Source organism: Eulemur rufifrons, chromosome 2 (genome assembly GCF_041146395.1).
Source record: "Eulemur rufifrons isolate Redbay chromosome 2, OSU_ERuf_1, whole genome shotgun sequence".
Lineage (NCBI taxonomy): Eukaryota > Metazoa > Chordata > Mammalia > Primates > Lemuridae > Eulemur > Eulemur rufifrons.
This window is the reverse complement of record NC_090984.1, coordinates 24,431,323-24,445,805: the sequence shown is the minus strand read 5'-3', so window position 1 is coordinate 24,445,805 and position 14,483 is coordinate 24,431,323. Positions and strand designations below refer to the sequence as shown.

Here is a 14,483-nt window from a genome sequence, read left to right as displayed (position 1 = left end):
TTGCTCTGTCACCCTAGGTAGAGTGCAGTGGCATCATCGTAGCTCACTACAACCTCAAACTCCTGGGCTCAAGCAATCTTCTTGCCTCAGCCCCCGAAGTAGCTGGGACTACAGGCAGGTACCACGACACCTGGCTAATTTTTCTATTTTTAGTAGAGACTGGGTCTCGCTCTTACTCGGGCTGGTCTTGAACTCCTGAGCTCAAGGAATCCTCCCACCTCAGCCTCCCAGAATGCTAGGATTACAAGCGTGAGCCATTGCACCTGGCCACAATAAAGTTTTTAAATGGATTGAATTTTTAGTTAAAAGACAGATCTTCAGATTAAGATAACAATCAAAGCCTATTTACAGTATTTATGGTTTATATGATGTACTATTTATAAAATACCTAGCTACATAGCATCCAGATACACCAATATAATAACTATTTACTCCCTAACTCTCAATTTTACACTCTCACCTCTTTTCTCTGAAATGCAGTCCTGCCTATGATAGCTTAATTTCAATAAGCCCAAATACCAAGTAATATTTTCCAACCCAAACAAGATCTCACTTAGTGTTTGCTAGCTTACTGAAGGGTACCAATATGCTTACAGTAGTGTAAACCAGAAACTTAGGACTCATCCTTGACATCTATTTCTTCCTTGCCTCTCATTATTCAAGTCAATTACTAGGTCTTGTTGATTTAATCTCTAATTTTCTTTCTTTTTGAATCCATACATTTCTCCCTTTTAGTATGTCACAATTCTAGACAAAGCAAACATTTTTCTCCTTACTACTACAGCCTCTGAACTCATCTCTCTACATCTACTCTTGCCTTCTGTATTAGAATCCTAAAATGTCCCCCAAGATTCTCATCCCCTGGGGTACATGTTCTGTATAATCCCTTCCCCTTAATGTGAGCAGAAGTATAAATACAATAGATTTCACTCCCATAATTAGCTTTTGTTATATGATAAAGGTGAAGGGATTTTAAAAATATGAGGGGTCAAATCAGGTGATTTTTTTAATCAAAGGAAGATCATTCTGGGTTGGCCTGAATTAATTACGGAAAGATCTTCAAAAGGATATGGAGTCCTGCTATCAGAGATTCTCCTCTAGAAGCAAACTGCCATGTTGTAGGCAAAGCCACAAGGCAAGAAACAGCATAATCCTTTAGTTGCTGAGAATGGCCCCTGACTGAGAGCCAACAATAACAACAAAATCAGGTACTCTAGTACTACATCCACAAGGCACCAATGCTGTCAACCTGTGAACCTGGAAGAGAACCTCAAGCCTCAGACAAGATCACAACCCTGATGGGACACCTCGATTTAAGCCTGCTGAGACCCTGAGCAGAGAACCCAACTAATCTGTGCCCAGACTCATGAACAATGGAAAGTCAAGATAATAAATCTGTGTTGTATTAAGTTGCTAAGTTTATTACATAGCTGTAGAAAACTAATACACTCCTCCAAATGATTCTTCACACTGCTGCCAGAGTGCTCCGTTAAAAACAAAAATCTAAGAAACCTTTTTTGCATAAAATACTTTAAGAGCTTTCCATTGCTCTTCAGGTAAAATACTAAAACCTTTAAGGACTGCCACCCATAATACCCATAATGCCTTTTACATTTCTGAGCACAAAAAAGGGTTTTCAAATATTCATTAAACAAAATAAATAAATACACCAAACAAATGCAAACAAAAATAAAATCCAGGATACAAAATAATTTCAGAAAGCTGAATCTAATGTTAAAAATGTAAATAAACATAGAAAAAATTTTGTAATCAAAAACGTTATAAAAGAAAACACGAAAGCACTGAACCTTTATATTAAAGAAAGGCAAAACTCTAAAAGATTTGGCTTTTTTATTGTTTAGAAAGGAGCTCTTTGTGTGGAGAACTATAGAAAATGACATAAGAAGAAATCTGGACTTGGAAACACAGTTACGACAGACCTAAAAAAATGGGATAAATGGATCAGTGTCAACCTAAAAAACATTCTCTAGAATTCAACCACAATTTCCTCACTTCTGTGTCTTCTAACTTCTAATCTCATATTCATGTCCTATTTTTATAATAATTGTCATAGTTTGATATGTTATTGCTTTTATAAAATTATTCCATAAAATAGTGGCTTTTCAATAATTTTCCTGTTTCTATACACCTGAGTAGTATACTAATAGCAACAAATCTCACCTGGGAGCCTCAGTATATACATGATATTTAAAGCCATGGGACTGAGAGATATAAACTAGATAAAGAATACAGAGAAGAAAAAACAAGGACTGTGTCCTAGGGTACTCCACTTTTAAAGGTCAAGAAAAAAAGAAAAGCAAGCAAAAAGAATTGCAAAGGAGTGGCCAACAATGAAAGAGTAAACCAGTAAAGTACCATATGCTAGATGATGACTGAAGAAACAGTCCCAAGAAAGAATAATCAATTGGGCCAAATATTGCTCATTTATAATTCTATCTAACATCTATCCACCCCATATTAACAATGTGAAACTTAAGAATGGTGAAGAGATTAAGGTCCTTGGAGAAAAAATGCAAGCCTACTGCTAATAATCAAATTCATCTTTAAGTTTCCAAGTCAGTGGAAAATCCACAATCAAATTTCAAGGACCTAGAAAATATTTCAATCAACACTTTTTGTTGCTGTTATTTTCACTTTGTTAAGAGAAAAAACACAAACTTCCAAAAATGTTCAGAATGCTTTAATTTCAAAGAAAATTTATCATACCTCTGCCAGCTTATATGGTAAAATAAGCTTTTCTCCCACTGTCACTGTCTTCCTTGTAACTAATGCTTCAAATAGCATCTCTTCTTTAACCTATAAAGCAGAAAAGTAAATTCAATATATAAGATTAATGACAATGGGTTGAATTATCTTTTTGAAAAGCCAAATAGAGAAAAAAAACCTTAATGATATTAGTAAATATATAATAGAGGAAAAAAGAAAACAAAGAAAATACACTTGGCAATTTTAATACTGGCTGAAGTGAAATTTAAGTGTCACACTCACCCGACTTCCTATCCCCCCAAAAAAGGAAAGAAAGAAAAGAGAGGGTAAATAAGTCTTTTATTTTTAATTAGATTTGCTTTCTGATAACAACAGAGAAACATATTTCATCGTAAAAAATGTAGAAAATATAGAACAGTTCGAAAAATGTTTTAAGATGATCAACCATAATCCCACAACCTGGAGATAAGGACTAAAACGTGACAGCATTTCTTGAATTCCAATATGTATTTATTCCAATATGTACTTATCTATGTTTCATATGCTTATTTACATTTATGAATCCTAAACTTTAAAAGTTGATGCTTTCTTTGTTTTCTCCCCCAGAGGCAAATACTATCATGAATTTGACACGTATCATTTCAACTCATGTTTTTATAATTTTATATGTATTAAATGTATTCATAAACACTATGTTATATTGTCAAATGTATTTAACACATACCTGGTATGGTTCCATATTGCCCATATGTTCTTGATATCTAACTATGTGAAAAATTCAGATCAAGTTTATTCATTTTAACTGCTGTATAGCATCCCACTGTATAAATACACCACAGCATGTAATCCATTCTCCTATTTGTGAGCATTCACACTATTTATAATTTTGCATGATTAGAAAATAAACTGTAATGAATATTCTTGCATATGAATGAGTTTAAGAGTCTCTGTGAAAAATAAACCTAAAGGTGGAATTAACGGGCTGCAGTATACACAATTTCAGCTTTATAGAATATTTCCAAACTCCCATACAAAGTTTTTACCAATTTGTTCTCTCAGTAGTAGCACTGAAAGTTCTTATTTCTACAAATCTTGATTACACTTAGTGTATTAGACTTTTGAATCCTGCCTTAATGACTGGCATGAAATAGTAAAGCAAGAACATCTTACAATAGCATCAATACATAATAAAAATATAACATTCATAACATTTTATGTTGACAATATAATATAAAAATTTATCATGCAAAAAAGGATTAGAGTATAAGGAGAAACTGAGTTATAAAACAATAGAGGGAGGCATTACCCTACCCAGCAATTTATGACTGATCGATAATTTTTTAAAGAATGATTGTGAACCATATTGAACAATAAATATCTAGCAAATATAACACCTTCTTTCAGAGCACCCATTGCTCAATCCTCAATTTCCAGACACAGGAAATAATTTCAGGCACATTACCTTCCCAAATGCAGTAAAACTAAAAATGAACAACCAAATTTAAGTACAAATCTTCAATCTTTTAGATATATTTAAAATACTTTCAGGAACAAAAATAATACCAGAATACACAAAAACGACAAAACTAAGAAAACTAAGAAGAAACATGTGATAAAAAACAAAGTTATATTTTGCGATATATCTCTGCTAGTATTAAAAGTGAACATTTTTAAATGATCTATGCTGTAGACTCAAGAATTTTTTTTTTTTTTGAGACAAAGCCTCACTCTCTCACCCAGTCTAGAGTGCAGTGGCATCAGCCTAGCTCACTGCAATCTCAGAATCCTGGGCTCAGGAGATAATCCTGCCTCAGCCTCCTGAGTAGCTGAGACTACAGGCACCAGCTACCACACCGGCTAATTTTTTCTATTTTTAGTAGAGACAGGGGTCTCGTCGTGGCTCAGGCTGGTCTCAAACTCCCACCTAGGCCTCCCAGAGTGCTAGGATTACACGCATGAGCCACCGCAGCTGGCTGACTCCAGAAAGTTTTTAAAAGAAACAACCAAAGGTAAACTAGCAACAACATGGAGCAAAGGTCACTTCCATACACTTAAAGGGATAGTATAAATTGGTACAATCACTGTGGAGAGTAATTTGTCATTATCAGTAAAGCTCAATGTCTACATACTATAATCAAAAAATTCTACCCCTTTATACCCTAGAATAATTCTCACATGTGTTAACAATGGAACATACACAAGAACGCCTATGACAGTGCCATCTATAAACAGAAAATTACAACCTCAAATCCCAATAGGAGGCCGGGCGCGGTGGCTCACACCTGTAATCCTAGCACTCTGGGAGGCCGAGGTGGGCGGATCGTTTGAGCTCAGGAGTTCGAGACCAGCCTGAGCAAGAGCGAGACCCCATCTCTACTAAAAATAGAAAGAAATTATATAGACAGCTAAATATATATAAAGAAAAAATTAGCCGGGCATGGTGGCGCATGCCTGTAGTCCCAGCTACTCGGGAGGCTGAGGCAGGAGGATTGCTTGAGCCCAGGAGTTTGAGGTTGCTGTGAGCTAGGCTGACGCCACAGCACTCACTCTAGCCTGGGCAACAGAGTGAGACTCTGTCTCAAAAAAAAAAAAAAAAAAAAAAAAAAAAAATCCCAATAGGAAAAAAAGATGAATTTATGTTTTACTCATACAATGGAATCTTATACAGCAGTTAAAAAAGAAGAATCCAGAATATATAAATCAGGCCGGGCGCGGTGGCTCACGCCTGTAATCCTAGCACTCTGGGAGGCCGAGGTGGGCGGATCGTTTGAGCTCAGGAGTTCGAGACCAGCCTGAGCAAGAGCGAGACCCCACCTCTACTAAAAATAGAAAGAAATTATATGGACAGCTAAAAAAAATATATATAGAAAAAAAAAAAAAAAAATTAGCCGGGCATGGTGGCGCATGCCTGTAGTCCCAGCTACTCGGGAGGCTGAGACAGGAGGATCGCTTGAGCTCAGGAGTTTGAGGTTGCTGTGAGCTAGGCTGACGCCACGGCACTCACTCTAGCCTGGGCAACAGAGTGAGACTCTGTCTCAAAAAAAAAAAAAAAAAAAAAAAAAAAAAAGAATATATAAATCAGTATTAAAAAATTTCAAAAATTGGCCAGGCACAGTGGCTCATGCCTGTAATCCCAGCACTTTGAGAGATCAGGTGGGAAGATCGCTTAAGGCCAGGAGTTCAAGACCAGCCTGGGCAACATAGGGAGATCCGGTCTCTATAAAAAATTTTTTAAAAATTGGCAGGCATGGTGGTCATGCTCCTGTAGTCCTAGCTACACAGGAGGCTGAGGTGGGAGGATTGTTTGAGCCCAGTTCGTGGTTGCAATGAGCTATGATTGTGCCACTGCACTGCAGCATGGGTGACAGAGCAAGACCCTGTCTGTAAAAAAGAAAGCAAAGCGAGAAGAGAGAAGAGAGGAGAAGAGAGGAGAGAAGAGAGAAATTTCAAAAATATAATATGGAATGAAATATGTCAAGTTTCAGAATGAGACATACAGTATAACATTTATATAAGGTCAGAAAACATGCAAAACAAAACTATTCTTTATAAAAACATCTATCTATACCGAAAATATGAAAACAAGAATGGGAATGATAAACACCAAATTCATAATAGTGGTTACCTCTGGTGGGGACAGGGTATTGCACAGGCGGCTTCAAATATATCCAATATTGTTTCTTATGTAATATTGTGTGCAGGAAAAATTTCACAACAGGGAAAAAATATGCTAAAACTAATTAATATATAATAAGTAAAATGATAGAACAGATAAATCTAATGGTCAATTACTTAAAAACATGAAATGGAAGACAAATCTCATATAAATCAAAAGAAAAAAATTAAGGAACACAAACAGAAAGCTAATACCATAGAGAAAATATTTCAAAGAATTACATTAGGAGTATTTACAAAGAGTTGAAAAATAACAAATTTTAAACATTTAATACATGATTTCTTAGAAAAACACAAATTATCAAAATAAAGAGCCAGATTAGAAAATCCTAAAAGGCCGGGCGCGGTGGCTCACGCCTACAATCCTAGCACTCTGGGAGGCCAAAGTGGGAGGATCGTGTAAACTTCAATCCTAGAACCAGTCCAAATACACCCACAAGGGAATTTAAGAAGCTTGGGTTCAAAGGTTAGATTCACTACCAAATCACATTTGCCACTAGTCTAACTTTGACACTGATAAGAATAATTCTCACAATTGGATTTCTCCCTTTTTTTTAACCAATACCTGAGATCCATGTTGAGTTCCCTGAATTGCTCTTATTAGCCTCTCACTAAATTAGGAATACTGCACTAGAACCAGAAGCCTTGGTACTTGCTGAATGCTTGGACTTATACATAAGACTACTAGCCATAATGCCCAGTATTACCACAGTAACAAATGCTTGGCAAAATACCACCCGAAATACCTGAGTGAAATAGCATCTGTTCTCTGACCTTTATGATCTTCAAAATTACAACCTTGAGAAACTACTCTACCTCCTGGTAGAACTTCGTTCCAATGAGAGTATAGTTCTAACTCAAGGTACACCCTTCTTCTGCCCCTTCTTCCAGGCTATCATTCCATCAAAGTTAATAAGCAATGCCCAATCGTGTATAGAAAAAATAAACACTGTGAGGTTAGGCATCCATTGCTCTCAAAGAGCACTGCAGCCTTATAATGGACACAAACTAGTAAATGATTAACTCTATGCTACAAAACCAAAACTAAATTATGCAAAGTAAAAGGAAATGCTCTGTACTTAGAAAGTCAGTTTAGACCACTTAATAAGGTTAAACCCCATAAAGTGGCATATGAAACAAAATTTCAAAGATGAGTGGTGTTCTAATAGGAAAAACACTATTTATAATTGCCATAAGCTGGAAACAACCAAAATGTCCTTCAATAGGTGAATGAATAAATAAATTATGGTACATTCATATAATTTATTACTAGTGATAAAAAGAAATGAGCTATCAAGCAACAGAAAGACAGGAATAAATCTTATATGTATATTGCTAAGTGAAATAAATCTGTCTGAAATGGCTACAAACTGTATTCTAATTATATCACATGCCAAAAAGGGCAAATCTATAGATCCAGTGAAAAGATCAGTGGTTGCCAGCAGCTTGAGGAAAGGAGTTGAATAGGTAAAGCACAGAGGATTTTTAGGACAGTGAAATTATTCTGTATGATACTGTAATGGCGACACATGACTTCATACATTTGTCAAAACCCAAACAGCAAAAAGAGTGAACCTTAATGAACACAAATTTGAAAAATTATTTAAGGGATTAGGGGACTCCAGGAAGGAATGTAGACCATGACAAGAAGAGTCTAATTGTATGACAAATATATGAAACAACTTCAATGAAAGGGGTGGAAGGAAAAGGTGCTGATCTAAGTAACTCTGGAAATGAGTGAAGTCTGTAGGACTAAAGGCAAAAGGAATTACACATAAGCAATGCATTCTAGTTAATAAAGTCATTTTCCACTGGGGTATGGGTTAACAATTTTGATACCACTACACATGTATACTGGAAGTAAATGGATGGCAGAGGATGGGAGACAGGTTCATCACTGTTGAAGTGGGAGTAACCAATATGCAAGGGAAGAAGGCTAGAATGATCCATGTGGGAATGGATTAGAGTTAGAGACATCAGTATGAACTCATGTTTAGCTTTATATAGATACAGATGGTTATACACAGAAATATTTACAGATATGTATATATACACAGGTTAGTATATACACATATATTTCCTTGTGCTGTGAGATGAGAGGGTCTATGAGAAATGACACCCCATCTGAAGGGATGAATCTGGCAAGATGAAAAGGTAGCTGGGAAAATATGAGAAATCATCACTCCAAGAAGAAAAAATAAGGTAATAAAAATCTCGATATGAGAAAAGACATGGTATAATATGAGAACCTTTAGGTCCTATTCAACCCACAAAGAAGAAAAAGTAGTGCCTTTTCTCTCCACCTACCCACATACCTCATCTCAAATAAAATAATCTATCCAAAATCTTAGTAAGAGAAGAAATCTCAAACATGAAAGGAGAAAAGTTGGCATAGCCCCAGAACATTATATAGTCTAGAGTGGAAATATTCATCCTATCTAGCAAACTGAGAGATTACAGTTATCTGGGGCAAGTGGAGGGAGGGAAGAAAACCCAAATCTTCTAAAGATTCTGGCAAAGTGAGGCAGGTATCAGGAGAAATTCTATCTTTTGGAAACACTATTTTAAAATAGTATCTAATAAAAAACATTATTAATAAAATGCATTAATCCATTTACCCCTATAAAATAGTTACACAAAATAAAAATAAGAAGTTACCCAGTAATTGAAATGACAACTAAGAATGTAATCACTCACTTCTAATAATTCTGAGACAACAGGCAGAACTTCAGGATTACAGATATCAATAGAGTCATCCCGGTATGTCTTCTTTTTATAACAGATATTACCCAAATGTAGTATTGCTGAGAGAAGAGAGAAAATCCTGTGAAAATAAAACCACAATTATAGCTTGCTCGTGTGCATTCTCAAAGCTCATTTCATTCCAAAATTCTAGTTAAGCAAATTAACCAGCACAAATATGAAGTATTTAGCCTTGAGAAAAACAAGAAATATGGAAATAATTATAACTCTAAAAACTAAAATTTACTGAGCGTTTACTGTACGACAGGCACTGCACAAAGCGCTTTACATGATCTTAATTTAAGTACCATACCACTTGCTATATAGCTGTTTCAAGGGGACTTCTGATATCGCCTGAATGTGCTGTGGTGTTTTAAAAAGTCCATGCCTTTCTATACACTATTCATCCTGCCTGGAATGTCTTTCCCTGTATTAACCAGATATATTGAATCAGCATCTCCAAAGGGAAGTTCTTGGAATATGTATTTTTTAATCAAGTATCCCAGGTGATTTTTTAATATTAGTTGTATGTTAAAAATGCTTTCCCATATCATATTATAGTGTCCTTAGTAAATGATTTTTAAAAAAAAACTATGAGGCCAGTGGGGTATATTATCTAATATCAGGCCCTTACTGTAAAACATTGAACTGGACCCTCCCTTCTCAACTTCCCTCCTAAAACGAAAGGAACACATGCCCTCCAGTTAACGATTAATCCTTCTACTTGTGCTCTACATCCCTACAACCAGTTAACTCAAGAATGTTAGGTTACCAAAGACCTCCATGCAGTTGAGAGCAGTGAATTACATCCTTAACTTATCTGACATCCCAGAGGCATTTAGTACACTCTATCTAAAAGCCCTTCCTCAATCTCCTTAACATACATATATCTTTGTGCCTTGTCCAGTTATTTCCTTAGGATAAATTTGGTGAAAATGTAACATGTTTTCCTAAAATTAGGAAGTATTCTAAATAAAATGATATTGCTTTAGGAATCTGATATACTTTGAGAGGTACTGAATCACCATCTAATTTGTAAGCCTAATTTTTCAAATAATTTAAAAATTTTAAATGTTTGAATCATCTTCATGACTCAAAGGAAATACAAGTCTACTATAAAGGAATAATTCATAAAATTATTCTGGGTTAAATTAGGGAATAAACTCTATTATCAATTGAAACATAAAAGCTAATGGAACTCAAAAGACAACACAAATTCATGATCCACTTTTAACATATTAACCACCATATGCTTTGTAGTTAACCAATGTTAGTTTTGAGCCTGGGACCTCGTGAAGCATATGTAACTCACATGTCTCTTTACCTTGGGAGCCACGTGAACTATTTTTAAAGTTGCACATAACACACACACACACACACACACACACACACAAAAAAAAAAACCAAATTTTTCATTAAATTAGAAAGGATCGTTTTGTTTTCAAAGTTTTTGTTCTATTTTCATAATAGAACACCGTGGCCCCCAAGGAAAAATTTATTTTTTTCTAGTGTGGCAGTCAATGTGTTAAAAACTATTTTTAATAGGCCCTAGCACAGTGGCTCACACCTGGTAATCCTAGCACTTTGGAAGGCCGAGGCAAGGGGAATCACTTGAGGCTAAGAATTCAAGATCAGCCTGTGCAATACAGCGAAACCCTATCTCTATAAAAAAATAAAATAAAATTTTTTTAAAAAAACTATTTTTAGTACAAGTTTATATGGTTGCTAATTACATTGTTTCAATATTTTGAAGTCAATATTCATCCTATACAAATATGTGATGCATAGTCTCTAGCAATAATAAATGTCATATAAACAATCTAATTCACTATAAATCAATATTAAAAAGATTTTAAAACATAAGAATCCTTATTCTCAAAAAGCTTATAATCTTGCATTGGGAGATAACAATAAATAAATAACTATCCTAAAGGGCAGGATATTGTAAAATACAAAAGGCAGAAACAAAGCACAGTTAAGGAAAAGTTCATTAAAAAGGCAGGACATGAATAGCACTCTGAAGAAATTAGGTTTCAATTCACATATCAAATTTAAGGCTGCCTACAAGATTATCTTAAGAGAAATTCTGGGGTAGACCTATGTTCAGTACAAAAGAATGTTGTGATTTATTAGCAGAGTTTATCATGGTCACAGGAAAGGGGAGTGGCGGTACACATGATATCCAAAAAATTGAAAATATTTGAATGAGTGGAACAGAGATAAAGATCATCGCAGATAGGGAAACCAGTAACTGTTCAGAATACAATATAATGTTTTAGAGAACAAGACCAGCCTAATTAAAATGCAAAATCTGTGTTAGGGAATATTGAAGATAACATTTGAATTATAGGGAAGGTCTAAATTCAAGGCTAGGCTACTAGGAACATATTGTTTCCGGTGACTACGAATACGGAATTCAGTCATATCAGAAAGTACAAAAGACAATTCCTTGGTGTGTGAGAGGTACACATTATATTTTCAACTTATGTTATTAAGTTTCACTATTATTTAACATCTAGATTTACACTTCATTCAGTCCATATGTTAGCCAGTGAGGTGTCACATGCAGTAAATGGGGTACTCTGAATAGAGAGTGGAAGTAATACAGCATAGAGAAACTGAGATGGGTAATCTCATTTATTTATTGACCTTCAGTGAACTGCAGTTTATATCAACAACTGGGGTTTGTATATTTATGTACTGTATTATTTGACTTTAATTAACTTCTCATATAATGATTCTAGCAGAGAACCTGCTGCCTGGAGACATACCAATGATGTAAGCATGAGCAAAAAAGAAAACAGCAGAGCAGATATTCTCCTACTCCCAGTAAGAGCTCATTATTCAGGAGACTAAAAACTGATAGTATAATCAGATCTGGCACATTCATCAACACTAATTCCCCCCTTCGAAAAAGTTACAAGTAACTATTTTTTTCTTGTAAGAGTCAAGATTGTATTTTTATTTAAAATTGTTTTACTTTAAATATAATTTACTTCATCTACATATCAACTTTTTTACATTTTTAATTTATATTTACAATGAACAAAATTACATTTAATACAATAGTACAGACATAAATCAAATACACAGAGGAAATACACAGGATAATATGTTTTACTGATAGGTATGTATGACTTAATATATTAGTGATCACTGATATAGAAAACAAGCAGCTATAAAAATAGTGTCATAAAGCAATAATTTTTAAGTTAATGTCTACGGATAGGGTTCAGGGGCACCATGAATTCCCGCAATTACATGCAAATTTTTACAGATTTACATTTTACAAGAGTTTCAACCTTTCATCAGATTCTCAAAGAATCTGTAGGGAAAAAAAGCAATTCAAAACAATGCTTAAGATGGATGAGGTACTAGATTAGGAATATCACTTAGAAAATTGTTTAATAGGACCAAGGGAGAGAAATCTTTCAAAGACATATCATTTGTTCTCTATTTGGGGTATAAGAATACAATAAATAAACTCACTGTCTTCGTGTCTTGGGAAGAAATCCAACCATTTCCATGGCCAATTGTAAGCGTTCAAAGTCATGCCTCAAGTCTTCTCCCTCTGAGGTGAAGCAATCCTGCTTATTCAAGATAAAAGGAAAAAAATCAAGATTACCTATTGGAAAATAGTGTGGGCCAGTTAGAAATATGGTAATATAAGATAAGTACCCCTATGTATATATCTTAAGCTGGTAGAGTATGTAGACATAGTTAAATTCATTAGACCTCTCATCTTACTATGGGTATGCAAACTATCACATACCTACCAAAAATACCAGTAGGTTACCTTTCTTCTACTTTTCACAGAATCACCAAAACAAAGATCTCAAAGTAACTTAAGATAAAGAGCTAGCAAGCACTACTTATAAAGTGTGTTTGCTACCAAGTTTGATACTGAGTGGTTCTGAAGAGTTTTAAAGATTCAAAGCATTTAAGAGAGCTTAATTCCACAAGTAAATATTATTTATTCAAAAAATATTTTAGCAAGTGACTACCATATGCAAGGACCTGAACTAGATCCTGGTAACACAAAAATAAATTTTAGAAGAGGCAGTAATTTGGTTGCAAGTAGAGCTCAGAGTTATATGACATAAAGAGGTTTATGTTACATCTCTATTAGATGTTCCTAATCAAAACATATGGACAACATGGTAATAGACCAAGGAATGAGAGAAGTATATGTGAAAGTATAAAAACCCTCAGAAAACACGAGTCAGTAAAACCAATTGTAGAGTACCAGATTAAAAAAAATTAATACTACTTTTTTACTGTAACTCCTGCATTTTAGTTTCCAAAACAAACAGTGACACTGTAGACATACTCTAAATCTTTGAAACAAGAAATGAGTCATTAAAACTCTTTGCTATATGTTCTCACAGTCCCTTGCACTTACATTTTCAAAAACCTCCTCATATTTGTATTTATTTTTTTAATCCCTATCTTCCTAGGGAATGTTCCATCAAGTACTCAATGAACACATGAACAGTTAACTGTCTTATTCACTGCAGATCTCAAGTGTGAAGTCCGTGCCAAGAACACAATAAGTCATTATGGAAGTAAACACATAATCATTGAATTATTGAATAATACATAAATATTGAATTGAATGAAACATTTCTTTTTGAGAAATAAAGTGCTCATTTATTTTTTAAAAAGTATTTACTGGGTACGTGCCATGCATAAGAAAACTTGTTTTAGGCACTATAAGTTAATGAATATATCTAAAGTTTAAAATTAAATATTAGAATGCTATGAAAAATATTTTTATTCTCTATATGGGGAGGTATACATGCACAGTTTTCATTCTTAATCTCATTACAAGAAAAGTTCTTTCTGAGAACTTTTTTAGGCATTTAATTTTAGACTACAAAAAATTTTGGTAAGCAATTTTAAGACATGTTCTACAGACATGTCAATGTCCTACTCACTAAATTTTTTAAATTAACACACTTTTCTTTTACCTATAGTAAAGCCTTTTTAAAAAGCTCTCTTGCTTCTCTTTCCCCCCAAACCACAAACAGTTCATTCATTATATGATTTAGCAAACATTTTTCTATAACCAATGGGGGGGGAGCGGGTAGAATCTATGCTCCCACTTGTGTAAACTCAATGATAAAGCAATGATTCTTGTAACAGTATTCTTATTTGCCCCAAAAGTGAATGAAACAACTAATGTATATAATACTGGGAAAGCAAATTAAAAGAGGCACTAAAATATAATATATTTATATTTGCTGTTATCTGTAATCAGATGTTCTTCTGAAATACAAAGTGGTCTCAGTGAACACCAAAATCATAATTATTTTAAATGTGTACTGATTCCTTAACTG

The 14,483-nt window shown here is 34.4% G+C and overlaps 1 protein-coding gene across 1 annotated transcript in view; it reads right to left on the bottom strand.

Moving 5' to 3' along the window:
• The window catches only part of MYO9A (myosin IXA), a 193,691-nt gene that overhangs the window by 152,576 nt on the left and 26,632 nt on the right, over nt 1-14,483 (bottom strand). The window contains exons 6-8 of the mRNA XM_069458108.1: nt 12,634-12,731; nt 9,100-9,226; nt 2,728-2,817 (exon numbers count right to left, since the gene is read on the bottom strand). Of these exons, the coding sequence (XP_069314209.1) occupies nt 2,728-2,817; nt 9,100-9,226; nt 12,634-12,731 (315 nt within the window). The remainder of the gene's footprint in view (nt 1-2,727; nt 2,818-9,099; nt 9,227-12,633; nt 12,732-14,483) is intronic.